At 39.3% G+C, this 22,380-nt stretch overlaps 1 protein-coding gene across 3 annotated transcripts in view; it reads left to right on the top strand.

Annotated features, from left to right (window-relative positions):
- NRXN3 (neurexin 3) overlaps positions 1-22,380 on the top strand; it is a 391,483-nt gene that overhangs the window by 250,418 nt on the left and 118,685 nt on the right. Inside the window, exon 4 of one of the 3 annotated variants that reach the window (XM_075151409.1) lies at positions 20,763-20,852. The exons of the other annotated variants lie outside the window; for them this stretch is intronic. Coding sequence (XP_075007510.1) covers positions 20,763-20,852 — 90 coding nt within the window. The remainder of the gene's footprint in view (positions 1-20,762; positions 20,853-22,380) is intronic. 3 annotated transcript variants of the gene reach the window in all.

Below are 22,380 nucleotides of genomic sequence, written 5' to 3'. Positions count from 1 at the left end.
TAACTTGGAGCTAAGGTAGTTAAGCTTTGGGACTGAAATCACTAGGGATGAATCATTAGGGATGATCTCTCGCCCTTTGTACCATTCCAGCCCTGCTAGAGTTTCTTTTACTGGGCAGTAAGATTCTGAACGGTGGCTCAGTACAGGTATCTGAGAACTGGCTGATGGCAAATAGCAGCATTAGCACTGGGGCTGCTATCTGCAGATCAGCTGTCGTGGTTTAGTTCAGCCAAAACCATTGAGCCATTTATGATTTATTTGCATTAGTTTTGCCCTTTCTCCTCTCCCTCAAGTACACAATAAGGAGATGGGCTTTTTCCATAGGCTGTAGTGATGATGATTGATGCCACTTGGATTGATGCCAATTCCTTGATGCTTGATTCATTAAGCTGGTCATCACAATGTATTTCTCAGTCAGGGTATACACCTTTTGCTAACATACCTATGAATTTCTATTGCCCTAAAATACAGTTTTCCATGACTGCCTCCCTTCTGTTGTCTCACATGCCTTCACCCTTTGGTGTACATCCCACATAACAGGTTGGGCTTGGTCACTGTTATTTTCATGCTTTTATGTTCTTGCTGAGAGCCTTCTCTACATCTAAGTAAATCTTTTTAGTGATGAAGTAGGAGTCATTTTGGACCAAGAGTAGCTAAGCTGGGAAAGCTAGCTCAGGAAGAGGAAGCATCTGACATGTTTTTGTTTCAGATTACAGTAAAACCCATCAGATTTGAGGCACTTTACAGTGGGATAGAAGGATTTAAATTAGGAATCCTGAGGTTTGGGATGGAGTCAGCAGTTCTTAGAAGAGTTAAAAACAAATCTTCTGTCTTGACACAGAACTGGGATACCTCAGTCCCTAAGTTTTCATTAATTCTTAGACAGGAGATTTTTTTCTCTGTCCACTGTCTTTGCTTGGAAGGAAATACTTTGTGTGTTGCCACATTTATAGTGTACATCAAAACAAGCCTGATATTCCTGTTCATTTATCCGTGCACTGACTACATTTTCTGCAGTAGAAAAAGAAGCAAAACTAGGTGAAGAGAAGCTGTAAAGCAAGAGTATCAGTGACACCAACATAAAGTCTAATTGGAATAAAGTTTTAAAGGAGAAGATTAAAAAAAGGGAGGCAAAAGACAGGAAGAGGTTGTCATTTAAAGCAATACATGATTTAGCAAGAGCACTGTAGCCTGGATTTTATTAATGCATTTTAAAAATAAGAAATAGGACATTAAACAACTGGATCCTCATCAGGATTCATTAGTTCATCCACCCAATACAGATTTTATATTTTTCCTCTTCATCATTCTCTTGAGTGATCTCTCAGCCTTCTTTTAGGAGCCTCTGTCCTTTCAAATGACATTAATTTGCAGTTCTATTGGTACTGAATAAGAGAAAAAATATTTCATCCTCTGTGCCCCTTCTCTCTCAAGTACGCGTTTGAGAGGAAGTTGGATTTTAGGAAAAGCTGGACAGTTAGCTCTTGACAGCAGATCTCCGGGGACTCTTTGACTGCTCTGGCAAGTACTGTGGCCTGATAAGTGCACATCTATAAAACAAAAAGTTGTTTCTGAGACCCTGATATCTGTGCTGGGGTTTTCCTTCACAATAGTTCCAGTCCAAAGGACTGAATGCTCCTGAACAGTTGGGGCCTATCTTCTGGTTTAATTTAATTTGAAAGGAATCTGGTTTGTATTCCCTGAGAGCATTTCAGTATGTGAACCAAAGCGTAGCAAGTGGAGAGAGTTGGGAGGTACACCTTGGAGGCATGCTCCTGATTCAAACCAAAATGCTGATGTAGATGGATCTTATCGTAGTATACAGCTAGAGCTGGACAGAGGAGCTCATTCTTTCATTACTCCTTCCCATATTCATGTCGCTTAAATAGTCAAATTTTTGTTTTCTACTTTCTCTCATCTTCTGCTCAGGGGGATCACTTTACCAATGCCGTTGACCATGTAACTGGCCCAGGAAAAGTGGCCACATGGGAGTGGAAACGATGTCAGGAGACAGGGAAAGACAAGATTACTTCCGTTATGAGAAGGCTGGTTTATGCCAGTTTAAAGTCTTCACTGAACTACATTTTTAATGGTCTGGGTGAGACAAAGTAATTCTTTCTCACCTGCCGTTGCCTGAAATAAAACACTTTCCAGAAGCACAGGTTAAAGTGATAGTGGTATAGATTGTCCTACCTATCTAAAATGTGAAAGACATGAAGTCTCTCTTGCTACAATATATTTTTCATTTACATGGTGCAAAGATCTGAAATTGCTTGGTTAGTACTAGGCATGTTATGTGAGACAGGGAAGAAAGGTGGCTGAGTTCGTACTTGCTTCTTTCAAGAAGTTTTCCAGCAAAATGAAGGATGTTACGGCAGAACCCCTCTCGATCATCTACCAAAAGTCTTGGGAGTCCGGGGAGGTCCCTGCTGACTGAAAGCTAGCCAATTTCCAATTTATAAAAAGGGTGTGAGGGAACACCCACGGAACTACAGACCTGTTAGACTAACCTCAGTTTCTGGAAAAATTATGGAGAAGATTATGCTCCTTTATTGAAAGGCGTTTAAAGAATAATGCAATCATCAGGCACAGTCAACATGGGATCACAAAGGGAAAGTCCTGTTTAACTAATTTGATATCCTTCTATGATAAGGTCACCCACCTAGAGGATGAAGAGAAGGTGGTGGATGTAGTTTTTTTGGATTTTAGTAAGGCTTTTGATCCTGTCCCTCACAGCATCCTTCTGGACAAGTTGTCCAACTTGTGGGATGAGCAGGTTCACCGTGCGCTGGGTGAAGAAGTGGCTGAACAGCAGGGCTCAAAGGGTTGTAGTGAATGTGGCTATATCTGGCTGGCAATCAGTCACCAGCAGTGTTCCTCAGGGCTCAATTCTAGGGCCGGTTCTGTTCAATATATTTGTCAACGATCTGGATGCAGGAGTTGAATGCACCATTAGGAAGTTAGCTGACGATACCAAACTGGGAGGTGCTGCTGACTCTCTTCAGAGATGAGAGGTCTTGCAGAGGGATCTAGATAGATTGGAGCATTGGACAATCATTAATGGCATGAAATTTAACAAGAACAAATGCCAGATTCTGCACCTAGGGCAGAGTAACGCCGGGCACAAGTATAAATTGGGAGAGGAGTGGCTGGAGAGCAGCCCTGCAGAAAGGGGTCTGGGGGTGCTGGTTGACTGCAGGCTCAATAGGAGTCAGCAGTGTGCCCTGGAGCCAAGAGGGCAAACCGCATCCTGGGGTGCATCAAACACAGCATAACCAGCTGGTCAAAAGAGGTGGTTATCCCTCTGTATTTAGCGTTGGTGCGGCCTCACCTTGAGTATTGTGTGCAGTTCTGGGCCCTACAGTTTGAGAAGGATGTGAAGGTCCCTGACTGCGTCCAGAGGAGGGCAACAAAGCTGGTGAAAGGGCTGGAAGGAATGTCCTATGAGGAGCAGCTAAGGACTTTGCGCTTGTCTAGTTTGGAGAAAAGTAGGCGGAGAGGCGACCTCATTGCTCTCTACAGCTTCCTGAGGAGGGGAAGCGGAGAGGGAGGTGCTGATCTCTTCTCCCCGGTGTCCAGTGACAGGACATGTGGGAACGGTGCAAAGCTGCGCCAGGGGAGGTTCAGACGGGACATTAGGAAGCATTTCTTTACTGAGAGGGTGGTCAAACACTGGAACAGGCTTCCTAGAGACGTGATTGACAGGCCTTATGCCTGAGCGTGTGAGAGGCATTTGGACAATGCCCTTAATAATATGCTTTAACTTTTGGTCAGCCCTGAAGTGGTCAGGTAGTTGGGTTAGATGATTGTTGTAGGTCCTTTCCAACTCAAATTTTCTGTTCTGTTCTGTTCTATTCTATTCTATTCTAAACTGACTCACTCCCAGAATAATAGAGAATGTTTGACAAAGGTTAGTTTTACATTTAAGTGAAAGGTGATGAGACACAAGCTCTAGAAAGAATCTCATGACTGTCAGTTTTTCTAAATTTTTTTTTTACCTTATGACCTCTCATCTTTGAGAAAATTTCCCAGAAGTTAGTGTTTGGTCAGCTGAAATTATATACAACATCTATATATTACAGATTTAATAGATACTGTACGTCTCATCTCATCTATTTTAATGGTAGAGAAGGAATTATGGTGGTGGAAACAAGTGAAATATTTATTTTACCTTCCCCTTTTGAAACACTTGAATGATATGCATGGTTCCATCTTATCCTCCTTCTACTAAAAGTCTTCTGTGACTAAAAGGATACAAATTGAAATGTGGGGTTTTTTGTATTGCTGTTGAAGACCATTGGATACTTTAACAAAGTGCTGAGTATTTCTCAGTGGGATGATGTTAACTCTGCCCTGCTTGTGTGCTCTTTCAATTGTACCAAGAGTATTTGTTGCAGCCTAATCAGATTCAAAATATCTAGATCCTAATTTTTTTCTTTAATACCCACCCAAAACTATTGTAGGCATTTTAAAAATGCAGTAGTACAGTAGGCCAAACAGAACTTGAGTGAAGTCAGTATCAGGGATTTTACAGGGCTTTTGTGGTGGGAGAAATGGAGCACGGAGCTATTTTGGGGAGACAGACTGAATACTGCAAATGTTGAATGGAAAGGGCATTTAAGAAGCAAGGAAACTGAAGTTGGTTTAAATATTGTGTTGTATGACACCCCACAACCTATGATGGGTGCTATTGTAAGTTTCTGTGAAAAACAAACCACAGATTTCATTTTCAGATATGTGGGTGTCCACAGCTCCAGGTGTCTTTAAATGGAGTGTCAGTACTCAGTATCTCTAAAAATGGTTATACCCATCTCTACAAATCAAACTCCCCAAGCTTTACACAATTGTGACTACTGAACTAGAGTTCATAGTCTGCTTTGAAACAGGTCATTTCTTGTCCTACTCAAGCCATTTATCACCTTTCCCTTGATATTTTCAATCTCCTTCCACAAGTGGCATGATCTTTTTGTTCAATGAAGTCCATTTCCCACCTCATCCCTTTACTGGAGGGATTTTGAGGAGGGTGTTGTTTCTTTTCTTTTCTTCATTCTTTTTGGTTTTATTTAGTTTTTATCAGCAACATTTTCTTTCTCTCCCTCTGTGATTTCCCAGCCCTGAGATAAATAGCCTTGTATCTTACAAGCTAAATACAATTACTGCTATCAAAACTGGAGTCTTTCTCTCCCTGTAAATGTCTCTTGGAAGCTGATAAGCTGTTCAAGGCAAACTGCAGGCTTCTGCTTAATCCTGAGATTAAACATAACCACCCAGAAGACAGCAAGAGATAATTGGGGGGGGGGGGGGGGCAGGTCGGAGAGGAGGCAGACAGGAGAGGAAGAGAGGAGGAGAAACTGAGATCCTCTCCTGAGACATTAAGAGGACATACACAAAGCTCAAGGTTATTTGTAAAGGAATTACACAAAATACACAAGAGCTTGTTATGATGAGGAATTTCTTCAGATAATGCAGCGATGGTTGTAGTTGTTAAAGACAAAATTTAGAGATTTGTTTGATATAAAGCATAGAGAGGAACTGTAGAAAACAGCTCCCAGCCATGACTGCTGATTTTTATATTAGTCCCCATTGTGTCCTTGAACAGGAGGTCTCACAAGGTTGCATCCAGATTCTTTGCACATGTTGGCTTGAGTTCATCTCACTGGTTTTATGCTGAATATGGGGAGACAGTAGATTTCCCAAGAGTGAAGCAGGGGACTGAGCCAGCTTTTCTGTGCTCTTGTGTTTTGCTACCTGATGACCCTCTGAATGAGGGTAACTTAACCCTCATAGTGAAACAGAGTTAACACTAACCTTCTAGGAAATAAGAGTGCCTTAATTACAGAGGAATAGTGTGTTATACCTGTAGTAGTCTTCAGTTATAACCAAGGCAGGATTACTGAAGACAGTCTTTATGAGTCAGTCCAATACAGTTGAAGAAAGCAGCCTCATTTCTGGATATATAAGTTGTTCTTGATTTTTTCATCAGTGACATTTTAATTTTCTCCCTCTGTAATTTTTTTAAGGTCTTGTGTTTCTGAAAGCTTGTCTGTATTTTTTAACTGTTATCAATTGGCCTGATGGGGTATTACCTCTCCCAACTTTGCTTTATTTAATTTATAATGCATTAGCCAAAAAGAAGATAAGTTTGGATGATCTAATAATAGTGTCACTGGAGGATTTAAGAGAAGACTACATATCCTTTCTTCAACTGACATGTGCTCTGATATTGTAAATAATATGCAATATTGTGATTATTAGTTCTCATGAGCTCAGTAATGCAGAGTCTAATGCTGATTGGGACATTAAGAAGGAAAACTCAAAAGCAGAATTAACTGGGATGGCTGAGTCATTGCAACAAGTTATTCCTTTCTAAGTTTGTACTTATCCCTGCACAGTACCCCTGCACGGCTCATGTTGTACTGCTTCAATGATTTCCAAATGTTTGTAGCTGAGCCTTGTTAGAGGAAATAACTAGTTCTCTGTGCTTTGCAGAGCCTGGCTCCTCCTCCCCCAAATTCCCTCTGTCTCTTCCAGAGTGATTTTGGCATCTCCTCATTCCCTCTTCTTTCCACTCCCACCCCTCCCCCCAAATCTGGTTTCTGCCTTCTTGTGCCCCTTTAGCAGTCCCTTCCCTCCTTCAGACTCAAGGCTGTTATGATCTCCTTGTCACTTCTGAAACCAAGGTAATAGTAAGAAGCTTGGCTGAATCCAGTTGCCTCCATGAAAAGGCACAAGGATCTTGTGCTTGACTACCTGGAGTCATTAATAAGTCCTGTTGCTTGATGTGCAAGCTGAAGGGATTTCTTTGTGGTACTCCCAGATCCCACTGTGGTCTTAATATTTTCCTATCTAAATGCCCTTGTGAGTGGGTAATGAGTTAGGAACAAGAGCACTGAATTTTGATTAGCCCTGCGGGCTGAATGTGATCCCCAGGCTTCTTGTCATACACTTGTTTGTGGGTTTTGATTTTTCATATTGTACTAATTTTGTGGGACTTAAATGAGCTCTCAGATGCTTCCTATCAGCATGAATTGGAGACGGCATGTAAAGTGCCTTTGACAGATTTACTGCATTTCATAATGAGCCTAAAACATATAAAAAGACAGGGTTAATAAAACAGGAGAAGCACATTTTGAAGGCAATACTGTGACATATGTTGAAAGATCTGCCAAGAGGAATGATTAAAGCATGACAAGTTGACGAAATCAGGAGTTGATTGTAGCTTGTCACTGCAGGGCCATAACATCTATAATATATTTATAAGGTTGGAAAACAGATAAATATGGCTACATGATATGAACACTCAGTTTTGGTCCCCTGTATCCACTGAGATATAAACCTACACACATTAAGTCACCAACAGACAAACATACTTTGGAATTTGTGCAAACACACCCATGTTAATGCATGTTAATGCATGTGCGTCTATAGTGGATGATGGGATAGGATCTGACATGGTAAAAAAGTTACGTAAATGTTGCCACTACGCTTACAGTCTAACTTCTATGTACTTCGTGTTTTGCTTTCCCACAGGATGTATGATGCTGTGGTTCATTTCCACTTTGCCCCTATCCCCAAACAGTTGCATGGAAATGCTGTAGGGCTTGTCTGTCTCCCAAATTCTGTCTTTGAGGGCAGAGGAGTGGAAGGGCAGAAGAAGAAAAAAGTGACTATATTGCGACTTCCAGTACTCATCCTTCCTGTCGAAGTTTCATTTCTCAAAATTGATCCAGGCTCTTATGGCACACTGCATTCAGTCAGTCTGCATGAGCTGCGGACTTACCTTCACCAAATACCTCAAGCCCATGTGAATGGTAGTCTATCAAGCACCGGCATTTCTGTCAGCTTGGCATTAAGAAAGAGGGAAATGCATGGGTTTTTATGAAGACATGTAAGGTAACCAGGCAGAACAAACAGTACAGTATTATTTAAAAGCAATAGGATTGAAAGGAGTTCACCTAAGGAAGGATACACTCAGAATAGTATCTTCATGCAAGTAGTCATGCCTGTCTAATTCCCACCTACGATCCCACAGATAGTCCTTGAGCTGTGGGAAAGAGGGGAGAAGGAATAAGAAGCATTCTTATGTAGCAGTCTCTATTACTGCTACGTAACAGTGGCAAATACATGCCACAGAGGCAATACTAGTTTTAATTTAGCCAAAATATTTTATGTTGTTTATAGCCTGGATAAAGAAAATACTACCAGAAAGGACTGACAATTTGAGGAAAACTTTTGTCCGTGCCATCCAAAAGAACAGAGATATGTATTATATTGCTGCATGCTGTTAGTTGAATCAGTGTAGCATCATTCTTACATCTTCCTGAATCAGACTAGATGTTCAATATGTCAAATCTACAGGCAAATACTAAATACAGCAGAAGAAAATTTGCTTTAATGGTCAAAATGACACTTCTGTCTAATGGTCCTGGATTTGGGATGGTTTCTATTCTGTCCTCCCAGAGCCTGTTTATTCATCTAATCAGCTTCTTCAGCTGGAGAGCAGCCAAGTGTCTGATGCTTCAGAGAATTACAGTAACCCACCATGGCAACAACAAAAATATGCCCCAAAAGATGTCCTTCTAAAAAAAATTGTCCTACTATTATGCTTAGTTTGTGACCTGAAATATGAGGTTACATAAGATGTATGTGTTTGTATCATGTTTTTTGCCTCATTAATTTATTCAGGGAGACATGATCATCAGTGGAAATACTCCCACTCCCTCTCTAGCTGGAATTTCATAGAAGTTACTCTGCTGTATTGTAAGCACATTGCTCAGTCAAATTTAAACCAAGACAAAGCAAAACCTAGGCAGCTTAGTGGCATCTGTAATTTTTCTCCATTTCTCTGATTCTTTTTCCATTGATGATCTTGATTCTTGAATCCGAGTTCTTTCCTCTTAGCTTAGTCTTCTGGACTAGGATTCTTTGCAAGAGAAATTCTTACAACACAGAGTGAATGCTTATGAAAAGTCATGTTAACCTTTGACAATGGTAGTATGGCACGTAGTGTAACTCATGAAGAGATGAGCTTTACGATTCCCCAATCCTAGGCTTGCTCTATGTCAGAATGATGACTTAAAGTATGCCAAGATATAATATCCATAGGGCACTGATGAATCTTTCTGCCTAGTTGTTCTCGCCCTTCTTGTATCTGATATAAGAACTCTGGGCCGAGGGCTTTCCCTAAATATTTGGATTACATTTTTATATTCACTACAGGCGTTTGAGTCCCTGTCCCTGAGATACTATGGTGCGAAACAGATGTATCGCATTCACATATGGACCTAAGCCATGTGTTTTTTCCTTGTATCTCTTTGACATCCAGCATGCTTCTTGCTAAAATCATCACCATGCCATTTTCCATGAATAGTAATTACACACTAGGAGATGTAGGTATATCCTGATAGCTTGGTCTTGCTGACGATTCCAGGCTAAAATATACAGCTGCTCACATAAGCGTGCTTATCCTAACTGTCTGAATGCTCAAATATTATGAACTGTTCTCATCTGTTTGTGTCCACTGGTCCATGATTCTATGAATGTACAGGTACCAAGTATAAGCAATATCACCAAAAGTTTCTGATAAATTTCTCCTTTGCTGGAGTAAGGTGAATTACTTTTGGTTTAGTCATCTGATGATACATAAAATGTAACTGTATAACGTAGTGCAGAGAAAGATGGAGAAATATTTCTCAGGTGAAGAATCAGGCTAAATAAGATTGCTGAAATGTAAGAATCCTGCTAGACAGCACAATGCAGTGAACTCCCAGACATTAATATAGTTACGTTTCTCTCCTGGGTTAGTTCTGTTTCAGTTTTCCTGGTCAAACGGAGTTGTTATAATATATTTTCTTTCTTCTCTCCCTCTCTGGCTCTCCCTCTGTCCCTGTCTCTCTTATACACACACGCGCATGCAGTAAGAGTGAGCAAACAAACATCTGGCCTGCGGGATCAGAGGCTTGAACAACAACTTTTTGCTTTTCTGATCTTATTGCCTGCAGAAAGAACAGTGCCAGCTGTAATCCCAGGTTGACACAGCTGACGTGCAGTGACAGAAGGGGCTCACACATCTGCATCTGCATCAGCCTTCTCCCTGCTCACTAAAAGGCACTGGAAAGCACAAAGTCATTGAAATCCAATGCTGTGGACTGAAGCAGAGCAACTGTGTGAAAGGATGGTCAGAAATGAAAGGAGCCATGGAACAGGGAGCCAGAAGTTCCTGAATCCCAACCTTGGCTTTCTAGATGCCATTCCTTGTGGTCTTAGGCAATGCTTTTACCACTCTGTGGTTCAGTTTTCCAGTCAGTAAAGTGGGGATAAAGCCCCAATTTACATTAACTTTGGGGACTTAAATAGAAAATATTCTACAATTCACTGAGTATGAAAACCCTTCTGGGTCGGTGAACTTACATCTTTGCTATTTACTGAGTACCTGGAGCACCCTGGAAACTGAAAACGCCAGTGTTGGACTTGCAAAATCTTTTGTATTTTTTTCTTAAGCCGCACAAATTCACAGTCAGTGAGATTCACTCTGCATAACAGTCTGTCACGTGCAGACTGAGTGGTATTTTACCCCTTCACTACTTAGCATTTCCATAGCAATTTCCAAAACTCAGGTCACTTCCAAGAAAGAAATTTATTTAAAAGGTTTGAGTAGGAAAAATGTATCTACAGAAACTACAAGTTCCTTTTCCCACAGGTCCACCTTACTTCTGACACAGTGTTATTCAGTAATTGTTTTTTCATTGTATGGATGTTTCCTGTGCCTCTAGTTCATGGCTTGGCTTTGTGAATGGCACCTGTTTTTGAGAAGGCTTACTGAGTCACTACAGGGTCCTGGAATTCTCTTTTCCTTTTTCTAAGCTGATGCAAACAGAAGAATTGATTTCAAGAGGAGACAAAATCACTGATTTGTAGCAATTAGAGATGGGAAAGGCCTGTTGGTCTCATTTATTCTAATCTGTAATCAACTGATATCGCCCACCACTTTATCAAGTAAAATTTCAAATAATTCAAGAATTTCCCTGAGGAGACTGTAGCACTGTCTAATATGTAATCTTGATAGAAAGTGCTTCTTTATAAACTACTTTTTTCATCAGTTTCTTACTTGCTTTTAGTTATTTTCTGGCACTCACCCTAGAGAACTTGCCCCCTCCCGTAGGGTTTTCGCCTTTCTGTTATTTGTAACTGGTTAGCTTTCCAATCCTCATTGTTGACATTTGATTAATGTTTTATAGGCATTACTCTCATCGATGTTACTGACTGAGCAGCCTCCCTATACTAGCACTGTATTCATGGGAAAGGACTGTAAATGCTTTCTCTGTTTGTCGTATATTCAGCTCCCCATATTATCTCCCTGATAATACGTGCACAGGGAAACGAGATCCAGAAACATCTGAAGGTTTCTGGTGGAGCCAACCCAGCTCCATCACTGCCAGCACCAACGCAGAGACTGCAAGTCCTGCTGGAACTGAGCCGATTCCCATGTAAATACTGGAGTGCGTGCCGGCACCTTCCAACAAGGAGTCTTGGTTTCAGTGCAATGCCTGATAAACGTAAAGAAGACCCCTTCTTGAACAGGGATCACAGTGCACTGAACCCCAAGTGGTTCTGTAGGAGTCAGTGCTCTTTCTAGCCCTACCTCCATGCTGGCTGTGTCAGACCTAAGCTAGCTGTGTAGCTGAGTGCTCTTGTTTGCAGGGGTGTGATAGTGAGCCACTGACTCTTTATGAAGCAGGTGTAAGGCCACGAGTTTTCTTACCTCAGATCCTGCACCATACAAAGGCAGTTGTTCTGTTTTCAGTCTCACGGTGGTCCTGGAAGCAAAATAGCTGCACTCGTGTAGCTCCAATGCCTAACCCAACACATGCAAACTAGATCCAGTGTTTCTCTGCCCTGACTTTGCAAAATCCACAAAACAGATAAGCAACCCCTAGATAAATGGGAGTTAATAGAATTTAAAGTGTCAATACAAATAAAGTGCTTTTGGTATTTGGTTATTGCTGCTTACTCCCACTGGACTATATAAATCAGATCCTGACCTTTCTCAAAGGAATCAAAGAAGTGGAATGTGGGGACAGTAGCAGTGGATTTTATTCTGATCTTTTTCATATCTCTTTCTCCAAAATGAAATTTGTTCTTGTTTAAAATGGAAAGATCAATATGTGGTTTCAGTTGTTCTTTAATAGTCACTTTAGCCTTGGCTGCCTGATGTGGGGCTTAATTTGGACCTGGTCAGTGAAAAAAAAAATTTGCACATTACTTACAAAACATCTCAAAGATCTGGTAATGTAGACACCCAAATTTTTTCATATCTGTAAAAAGGTTGAACTGATAACTGCTTTCTCTATACTGTACACTAGTTCACTTTTCCAACATAAATCAAAAGAGAACTAAAGCAGACTGCTTTTATCTCATGTCCATGGCCTCAACTTCTATAGAGCTGAAATGTTTCAGTATAATCTGCTCATACAAAATAAGACCTGAACCACATTTTTCACAAGACTAACTTCTTTTTTCTTTTGCACCCTTGAAAAAGTTTGATTTATCTTCTTCCACCTTTGCCAGTCTGAGTTTTCTTTTTGTTTTGGTCCTATTGTGCTTCTGTGTTAGATTATCAGGGGCAAGGCACTCATTTTCTCAATTATCCAAGACAGGATTGAAAGATTAATCTCAGGGAGGTTGAAAGGTTACTGATCTTGTCCTGGGGCAAGAGGGATGAATTAGGTGACTTAAAGTCTTCCTTAGTCTTATTAATGTCACAGTGGCCCATATTAGCTGCACCTTGTGGACAGACATTTAAACTCTAATCTCCTAGTTTGCTTCTGAATTTCCCAATTATTTTGGCCTGAATGCTGCTTTGCTTTGAATTAGGACCCTAGGTTTTTTAGGCTAAAAAAGATAAGATAAAGTAGAGAGTGGCAGCAGAGTAAAGCTTTTGATTGAGGCAGTAGAAACTTAGAAACAACTCCATTTGCCTGAGTAACTTTTGCTGCTGTAGTCTTGCTTGATAATTCTCTCTTCTATTTTTAGTACTTATGTTACCGAGACCTCGTTGTCTTTTGTCATGAGGGCAGCGAGCTGAGGAGAGTTGCAGTGTGAAGGTCAGCTTTTATCTCCGGTCCAGGGTGAGATGAACGGAAGGAAAGGTGTGGCTCCTAGCAAACAATGTGATCAGAAGGAATTGAAGATAAAGTCAAGGGCATCCAGGACTAAGGGGAAAATGAGGGCTTAAGAGGTGGGCCCATGCGAACCTCATGAAGTTCAATAAGGCCAAGTGCAAGGTCCTGCACATGGGTCGGGACAATCCCAAGCACAAGTAAAGGCTGGGCGGAGAATGGATTGAGAGCAGCCCTGAGGAGAAGGACTTGGGGGTGTTGGTTGATGGGAAACTCAACATGAGCTGACAATGCGCGCTCACAGCCCAGAAGGCCAACCGTATCCTGGCCTGCATCAAATGGCCAGCAGGTCGAAGGAGGTGATTCTGCCCCTCTACTCTGCTCTCGTGAGACCCCACCCCTGTGATCAGCTCTGGGGCCCCCAACATAAGAAGGACATGAACCTGATGGAGTGAGTCCAGAGGAGAGCCACAAAGATGATCAGAGGGCTGGAGCACCTCTCTATGAAGACAGGCTGAGAGAGTTGGGGTTGTTCAGCCTGGAGAAGAGAAGGCTCCAGGGACACCATATAGCAGCCTTCCAGTACCTGAAGGGGGCCTACAAGAAAGCTGGAGAGGGATTTTTTACAAGGGCATGTAGTGATAGGACAAGGGGTAATGGCTTTAAACTGAAAGAGGGTAGATTTAGATTAGATATAAGAAAGAAATTCTTCACTGTGAGGGTGGTGAGGCACTGGAACAGGTTGCCCATAGAAGTTGTGGTTGCCCAATCCCTGGAAGTGTTCAAGGCCAGGTTGGATAGGGCTTTGAGCAACCTGGTCTAGTGGAAGTTGTCCCTGCCCATGGCAGCAGAGTTGGAACTAGGTGGTCTTTAAGGTCCAACCTAACCATTCTATGATTCTATGACAAGAAATAAAATGAGAATTCAATAGCAAAAGATGCAACTTTATTTAACAGTGAAGGCAGAGGGAAAAGCATAATATCCAAGAGCTGAAGCAAAGGTAAACAAAGTCAACACTTGGCTATTCTTCAGTCCTATAAAATAAAATAAAATCCCAAATTTGAATTAATCCTCCATAGCACCCCTTGTTATACAAGGCAAAACTGAAGCTTTGCAAGAATTTGTAGAGGGACAGTTTGTGGTACTTAGAAAGAAAGATTCCAGATCACCTGCCTTATAATTATTTTGTTTAGTTGCATGGCCATCCTGTTTCATTTCTGTATAAGCCAGATCTGTGGTTTCAAGTTTGGACTTTTTTCCAAGTGTTTTATAAAAACTGCTGCAAGTAGAGTTTTTTTTCATATGGTTTGATTTTAATGCAAACTTTCTCTGTGTTATATAACATAAACCACAATATGGCCTTACATTAATGCAACAAAATAAACAGCTATCTATAAACCGGCCTGATGCTAAAGCTAATTGTAGTGTTGTTATTCCTTCTTGATTTATGGAAGAGGGAAGATTCTAGTCCTAAATATGATCTTTACTAATAGGCTTGTCTCAGTTTCCTTGCTGAATACAAAATGTGAACAAATGATGGTTGTACTTCATAGTATTCAGAACAAAATATGTAATTAAGGAAATGTGAAAATGGGACAATTTAGTATACTGTAAGTTTTTAAGTGCAGCTGCCTGAAAACAGAAGTGGTTAAAGAGGTTCAGTGTGTCCCAATCACAAACACACTTCTGAAACTTTTGTGGTTTGCAGTATCTGTGCCCTTTATTAGCTATCAGGGAAAAATGGTAGCTTCTCCATGATGCATGTGAGCCTCCTTTTCCGGGGCACACAACATCAGCTCTAGAAGAGTTTTGGGGCGGAATTAAACTGAGTCAGTTTATGTCAGTAGAGGATTTAGCCCTTAAAAGTAGACTTTGCAGGCTGTAGCAGGCTACCATGCACCCCTCCCATACTGATGTCAATTAATTGTATGTAAATCTTAGTGAGACTATAGGCATCCATAAAAACTCAAAGGGAGCTGGCATTAAAGGCCGCTGGGTGAACTGAGCTATCAAACACTAACTGCTTACTAGCCCTTCTCCTACTGAAATGCCATCTACAGTAAGGGAAAGAGAGGTGGAATCAGTTTGAAACTTGAGCCCTGGTCTCAAAACATTTTCTTAAATCGTTAATATCACCGTATTGCCTTTCATTTAATAACTGCTCATTAGAAAAAATGTCTCATTCTTTTTAAAGACTTATAAGCAATGAAGAAAATACTGCTGCTGTAGTGTCTTTTCATAAAACAGCCCTAGGCATTAATTTAGGACAGATGAATGTTTTCTTATGGTATTCTTTTTAGCATCTTCACAGACTTGACAACACATCAGGTTGGATTAATATTCCACCTGGAAGCGAGTATTTTCTTTCTGCCCAGTGCAATTTGCTGGAACCTTTCGGCTTTTCTCTTTCACACCAAAGAGGCAGTAAATCATCATGATTGGTATCTAGGCCAAGAAACCAAATTTTTCAGAGCTTCAATTGCTCTTTTACTTTTTTTGGCTTAAGAATCCATTTTTGGTTTAGAAATAAGCTTAAAGGAACATGAGCGGAAAAGCAAAACATCTTCCAACGTTGTAGGGTTTTGGAAGAAAATTCTGCTTTGCCCATGAGTAAATTTAAACTGTCTCCCCCTGGACTGTTGCACTATATCAAAAGCATTTCCTGTGGGAACCGCTAATAGTGCTTAGCACAAGCAAATTCTTTTGATTTTTTTCCCATTTTAGTTTGATCTAAATTGAAGATTATCAAAAGCTAAAGCTAGAAGTGATCTATTTATTTGTATAGTCCATGGAGCAGGGATACAGAGGGCTCCAGAAAAAAAGACAGAAGACTGGCAACCAGCAGGCTCTGATTTTTATGATTTAGGTGCCAGATTTTCTTGGGGGAAAGAGGGACAAACAAAAAAATAGAGCTTTTCTGCCAGATCCCTCTCCAAAATATTTAGTCCTCAGGAATGTCTGTGGTATTTGAAATATTTTGATCCAGAAGATTTCAAAATGTTACCATTAAAATCCTTAAGGTCATAAGAGCCTGGATGCTTATCAGTTTGTTGGAAAACTGAGATATATGTGATATGCAGCAGGATTTCTGTTAATTGTACATATGAGTAATAAATGGAATAAAAGACTTATTTTATCCCAGTCTTCACAGAGCCAGATTTGGCTGTGCTTTAGAATTTTGCATGAGAAAGGAGAAAAAATAGGTGAAGGAATGCATTTCTGAGGTACAATTCTTTAGAAGAAGCTGAGTTGTGAAGCAGACCATAAGTCATATTGATACACAGGAATTTATTATGCAGATGAAGGAAAAAGGAGGAAGGTTATTTTAAATGAACAGTTCCTATTGGTACTCGTATCATTTAAGCAGCTAGAACCTATGGGTGGAAATATATTTAGTAAATCACAAGTAGCAAAACTGATCAATGCAATTTTACTATGACAAATTATATCCTGCAGACCTTTGAGACCCACATTGATTCTGAATGCAAAAGATCTATGGGATTAAGTGTATTTTCTAAAATAAATTTAAATGGTTCTTTTTATCCTGTGTATTCTTTTCTGAAGTACAGCCTTGAATCAGAGCTGGACTCAAGGAGAAAAAAGGGAGGGTCTAGATTATTTGCGTGAAGGGATTGTTTGAACATGTGTATCATTCAACTCTAGAAAGGCATTGCATTGAGGTCACAGAAGGATTGTTACTGCAAATTTCTGTGTATGAAAATGGACAAAAATCCCTCTTAATCACATCACGGCTCAGCTGTGAGAGGTCTGATGAGCTTACTTCATGTTGAACTTATGTTACTTCATGTTGCAAACCATGGTACTTCCTTTTTGAACTTTCATATTGAATGCTGTGTTTATTTTTTTAAAGCATAACTCAAAGTCAATATTAATTTAATAGTTGTATGTTTTTATTTACATTTACTGACTGTCCCAAGCACTTGACAATGGAAACCTTCTTTAACTCAGTGTTGTAATTGGGTATATCAGTGAACACATTCTCATGCACAAATTTTTAAAAAACATTCTTACTAATGTCTGAAATAAAATCTAAAAACAAAACAAAAAAGAATAGATCAGGTACTAATCTATGCAATTTAAACCTATTTGAATTTTCTAATGTCCTTCAATTTTTCATAGCTTTTAAAGGTATGAATTTTTTACGTATTTTAACCTTGCTGAATATATGTGCCTAATAATAATAATAATAAAATTAAATTAAACCTGATTTTAAAAAAAAAAAAGTCTTTAAAGATGTGGTGGGGAATAGTTGTCATTTCTGGCTTTCTAGAAGGTCTAGGACTGTATTATAAGAAACCTTTTTTTACCTGTCATGTCTTCTTTCATTGTTCCACTTCCTTTTTACCTTAGTCTTGCTGGCCTGTTCTTGTGAGATGCCCTACTTATGAGAAATTTCAATCCACTACATTTTTTCCTTTCTACAGTCAGCCCTCCACACAGAGGAAGAAGCACTCCATGCCAGCCACTGGCTGACTCTTGTGTTCCTATGAACTGTGGATCATTCTTTATTCTGAAAAAGATCTCATTGCCGCCAGTAAAAGGTTGCTTATGTACATACTAAATGAAGCCAGTGGAGTTTTTTGTTCCGAGTCAAGTGTCTTATAGAATTTCTTTGGCCCTTTAGAAAATGTTCTTGCCCATCAACATTAAGATTTCAATGCACTTTCATCTAACCAGAAGTCGTTACTCGGAACATACTTTATAAAGTGGGGAATAACATCCAAACCGTATCTTTCTGTATCACATGCAATACAGATGTAGCAGCAGACTCTGTGTCAGAGAAATTTAGGTGTTCACAAAGAAATTTAGGTCTTTAAGTCTCATTGAAACACCTCCTGAGTGTCTTTCAGGACCTAGCACCTCCTTTCTTACATAGAGAAAAATAGGCACACTGCAACAGACCAAAAATATCCTAAAGGAGATGCAGGATTTCTATGATTGCATTTATGAGCTTTAGCTGGTTTCGTGAAGGAGAGCATGGATTAATGTGTTGAGAAATGGTCTAATGGATAAGCAGAATGCCTTGCTAACTGATCTTAAAAAATAAATTCTTTTTGTAGTGAGCTTCACTCGATTACTTTTGTTTCTCTTCTCCCCAAACCAGGAGGTCTACTTCCCCGTCCTGTGAGTGTAAACTTCCCTTAGGCTTAAAAGAATGGGAAAACTTTCAGGAAAGGTACCTACCCTTTAGATCAAGAAATTGGGAAAACAGCTGACTTGTGTGACCCCAGCCTACATTCGTCATCCGCTTATTATTAATAAACAGATCAAAAATAATTGTTTTGTTAATATTTCTGTCTCTTTAGCTTTAGGTGGGGTGGGTTTTTTTTGTTTTGTTGTTTATATTACATCAGCTGCCCTTTATTGATTTTTTTTCTTAGATCCTGCACTGAACATGATTCAAGTTTTATGTTTATTGAATACAATTCATAGAAGTACAGAACTGACTATTGGTACTTTTTGTTTGTACTGATATGAATTATGAGAACTGGGAATGTACTTAAAGGTAACTTAATGTCTGTGAGTGACTCCAAGCCACCATGGTACATTGTTTGATATTATTTGATGAACGACTGACAGAGTGTGTTTCCAATATTTTATCTTTTTCTTCTAGTTTATCCAAGTAACTGATTGTACATGGCAGGCATCTGAGGGGGGACAGAGAAACTGGTATATCAGTGTGTGTTGGCTAGTGCTTAATTAGATCTTTCTACAGTGGGGAGTAGCAGTTTTCCACAATGGATCTGTTACACGGAAGGAAAAAAGTCACCTTTCCAGGAAGGTGATAAAGAATCAGGCCAGTAAAGCTGCTCTTAAATGTTTTTGCTTTGTTTTGCCTGTTGCCGCAAATAAGCAGTAAGGCTCCTAGATGTTCATCATTATAGTTGGAGATATTAAACCAAATCCAAATTGTTGTTTTCCTTACAGCTGGCCTTAAAGAGATACAGATAACGATTTTTACAAATACCCTTTAAGATTAGGTCTGTGCTTTATTACATGTGAATCCTTGTGGGATTATAGTTGGTGTGTTGCTATAGTGTCTGTCACTTGTTCCAGAAAGTCAGCAGTAACAAGATGATGCTGGAGAGGATAGCTGTGGTCAGCAGGTACCTCATACAGACTGGCAGCATTTCCAAGCAACGGTTACACAGTAAGGATTATTGAGCACATGAGATTTACCAGTCATCTTGCTTGCAGTATGAAAGTGTCTGCTGTTGACTGGGTGGAGCATCTTGCCAGCTGTTAATCATATATATTTTTTTCCTTGGTGTGTCTTTACATTGAAAAAAGATTCCAGCATCTGTTTCAGAAAGTCAAATAAATACGAAACCACTTTAGGTTATTTATATGTGGGATTTTAAAAGCAGTACTGTAAATTGTGCAGAGCAGTTGCTGACTCTTGGACTGCCATTTATTCAAAAGATGTATCGGAGGACTACTGATTACTGAACTTCTGTTTATGGTAGCCTTACATCAGTAAGCTGGGGGCTTACTCTAGTTTTCTACAATATTATAATAAAGTTTGTAAAAGATGCACTCTTTTTATGCCTATCTGACTGAAGACTTTTTATAAAACTAGTACATGAAGAAAAAACTAGAATGAGTCAGAAAGTGACAGTAGCTGAAGAAAATGAAAGAGCAGAATGATGGCACTTGATTACTATCACTCCTAACACCATCAAACTGAGCTGCTCCTTTCTACTAGAGGTTGGCCCAACCCATCTGACCTGTACAGTTTTTTCAGTAGCCAGGGAATTTGGACAAAGACTTTGTATGAATCTTATTCCTTTCTGTACTGTGCGAGTGATAAGGGCTTTCCTCCAAAACACTCTTTGCTGGATAATTCTATCATCCATCAACACAGAACAATGGAACTGCATTTGCCAGAATTTACATCTTGGGTAATTATTGCTGCTTTCATTTAAATTAGTTTCTAAGCTTCTGTTTCTTCTGGCAACAGGCCCAAATCTTTGGTAACTGGTCACAAGCCTTCGCGTATCATTAATTAACAGCTCTTCCTCTTTTTAAATTTTACTTCCCTTTTTTTCTATCTATCTTCCCACTTTTAGGCTTTTTTAAACTCATTCTATTACATCCTTTCAGCACCAATTTCTTATAATTTCTTCCATTCTTTTTTTCTGTTTACTGGGTTTCTAGTCCTAACACGTGTCTTTTACTACTGCAAGAAGGTTTATCAAAATACTACTAACTGTGTGTTTATGTGACTGATATATTGTGCCATGTCCTTGTGTAATCAGATCTAGAGTCTGATCAAAATGTTTTAACTCATGTCACTGAGTTCACTCAAGGTCTCATGTCCCAGACAAATTACACATGCCTTCTAACCAATCTGGATAAACAAATACTCTGAGCAGAATCTGAGATATCTTTTTCATAGGATTTAACTTCTTCGACCTTCCAGAACCTCAGGCAATTGGACGTATAACTATTCTCCACCTTACTAAAGATAAATCTCTCTTTTCAAATATATATGTACACACACGTGCACTTATTTATTTATAGCTAAATAAGGTCATAAAAAAAACCAAAAAAAATCTAGGATGTTTTAACTATTTCATTGACTTTTCAGATTGTTTTTAAGCTGTTTTTTAAACTTTAAAGGCAACACTGATAGTGAACGGTTCCAAATGGTAAAACAGAAAATCCCCTTCAAATATAACCGGCCCGTAGAGGAGTGGCTGCAGGAAAAAGGTAACAGTCATTAAAACTTTCATTTTAAACCCATTTGATTCTAAACCCTCATTTTTAAAGCCTGCAAATAAATGTTTCTTAAATGATAATCGCCTGCTGCATAAATGACTGTTTTAATTTTCATTATAATTTGTGTCAGCTTCCACCTGCCATATGTTGATAAATCATGCTATAATACATTGCTATTAAAATGCAGTTAAAGGGACGAAATGCTAAGCTTGCTATCATAGTAATGACAAACAAACAAGCAAAAATTCAGGAAACGTTTTCTAAAAAAAAAACCAAAACGAAGAAGAGTGAAGAGCAACAACATGTATTATGGCAATTTAACCACTGCATGATTTTCCTATTTTGATTTGTTTTTAAACTACATTTATATCTTTATTATCAAAGTTTTCTTAAAAAAAATTTCAAATCTACTTGTTAAACCACTTCCTGTAAGTTTCCTTTTTCTCATTAGTCTGATTAGCCACTATGGCTATGTGTTTCCTAATTGTATTAAGATAATCAAGCAATGTTGTAAAGAAAACATTTTTTAACATTTTCATTTAAACTACAGTGAGGGAGACAGAGAAAGATGATTGTTCTGTCGCTTTTATGCTATGTCTGGGGTACAGTTTGAACACTCAAGTGATACATTTGGCTAAGTTATGGGTCAAATTCTTCCCTAACTTAATCTCAGGCAGTGCTACTTAATTTTGTGGGTTTGCCTGGAGTAATTGCCCTCAGTTCAGCAAAAGACTTGTTAAAATGCATAAGTCCAGCTGGCTTGAGTGAGAGTTCTGCATACACTCAATGACCTGTTGAAATGGGACTTGTGTCAGAACAGTAATGTTCTTTTATCAGGAATTTGGAGGGGGAAAAAAAATCTTGGATGTAGAGCCCATTCCAAAGCCTGGCCTGTTGAAGGTAACAGAATAACTCCTACTGATTTCAGCAGGGTTTGGCCTGGGCTGTTGGTAATACAGTGGAGCATAAGTCAGGAAGATCTTCTCCCTCTATACTAAATGTGGTATTTAAAAAAAAAAAAAAATCACTGTACCTACCTCCTTGCCTTGAAGTCTAGAAAAAGCAGAACACAATCTTCTCTTGTTTCCTTTTAAGAAAGTACTGCTGATAAAAGGGGGTGACCTCTGAACTCAGATCTTGCATTTTCTGTACTGACTTAGACTATGGTTTTTAATAAATTTTCCAAGAGGGAAAACCAATGTTTTGTAGGATTGGAAAAATGTAAATATGTTCTGTTTCAAACTTCTATCCTCAGCTGAATTAACAAATTGATTTAGCCAGTATGAATTAAGTTAAGGTCAAGAAAAATGTGGCTAACTACAGTCAAAATATTTTTATGTGAATGGTCTGATCCTGCAAAGTGTTGTGCACACTCAGTTCCCATTGACTTCAATGAGAGCTAACAGTAATGCCCACTTTTCAGGTTTGATCTACAACAGTGTCATGTTTGTAACTAAAGCTAGAGTATTTTTGAAAGTAAGACAAAAATATTTGTGCAACTAAAGCAGAACAGTTAATT

The sequence above is a fragment of the Calonectris borealis genome, chromosome 5 (genome assembly GCF_964195595.1).
Source record: "Calonectris borealis chromosome 5, bCalBor7.hap1.2, whole genome shotgun sequence".
NCBI classification, from domain to species: Eukaryota; Metazoa; Chordata; class Aves; order Procellariiformes; family Procellariidae; genus Calonectris; species Calonectris borealis.
This window is presented reverse-complemented; position numbering and strand designations above follow the sequence as displayed.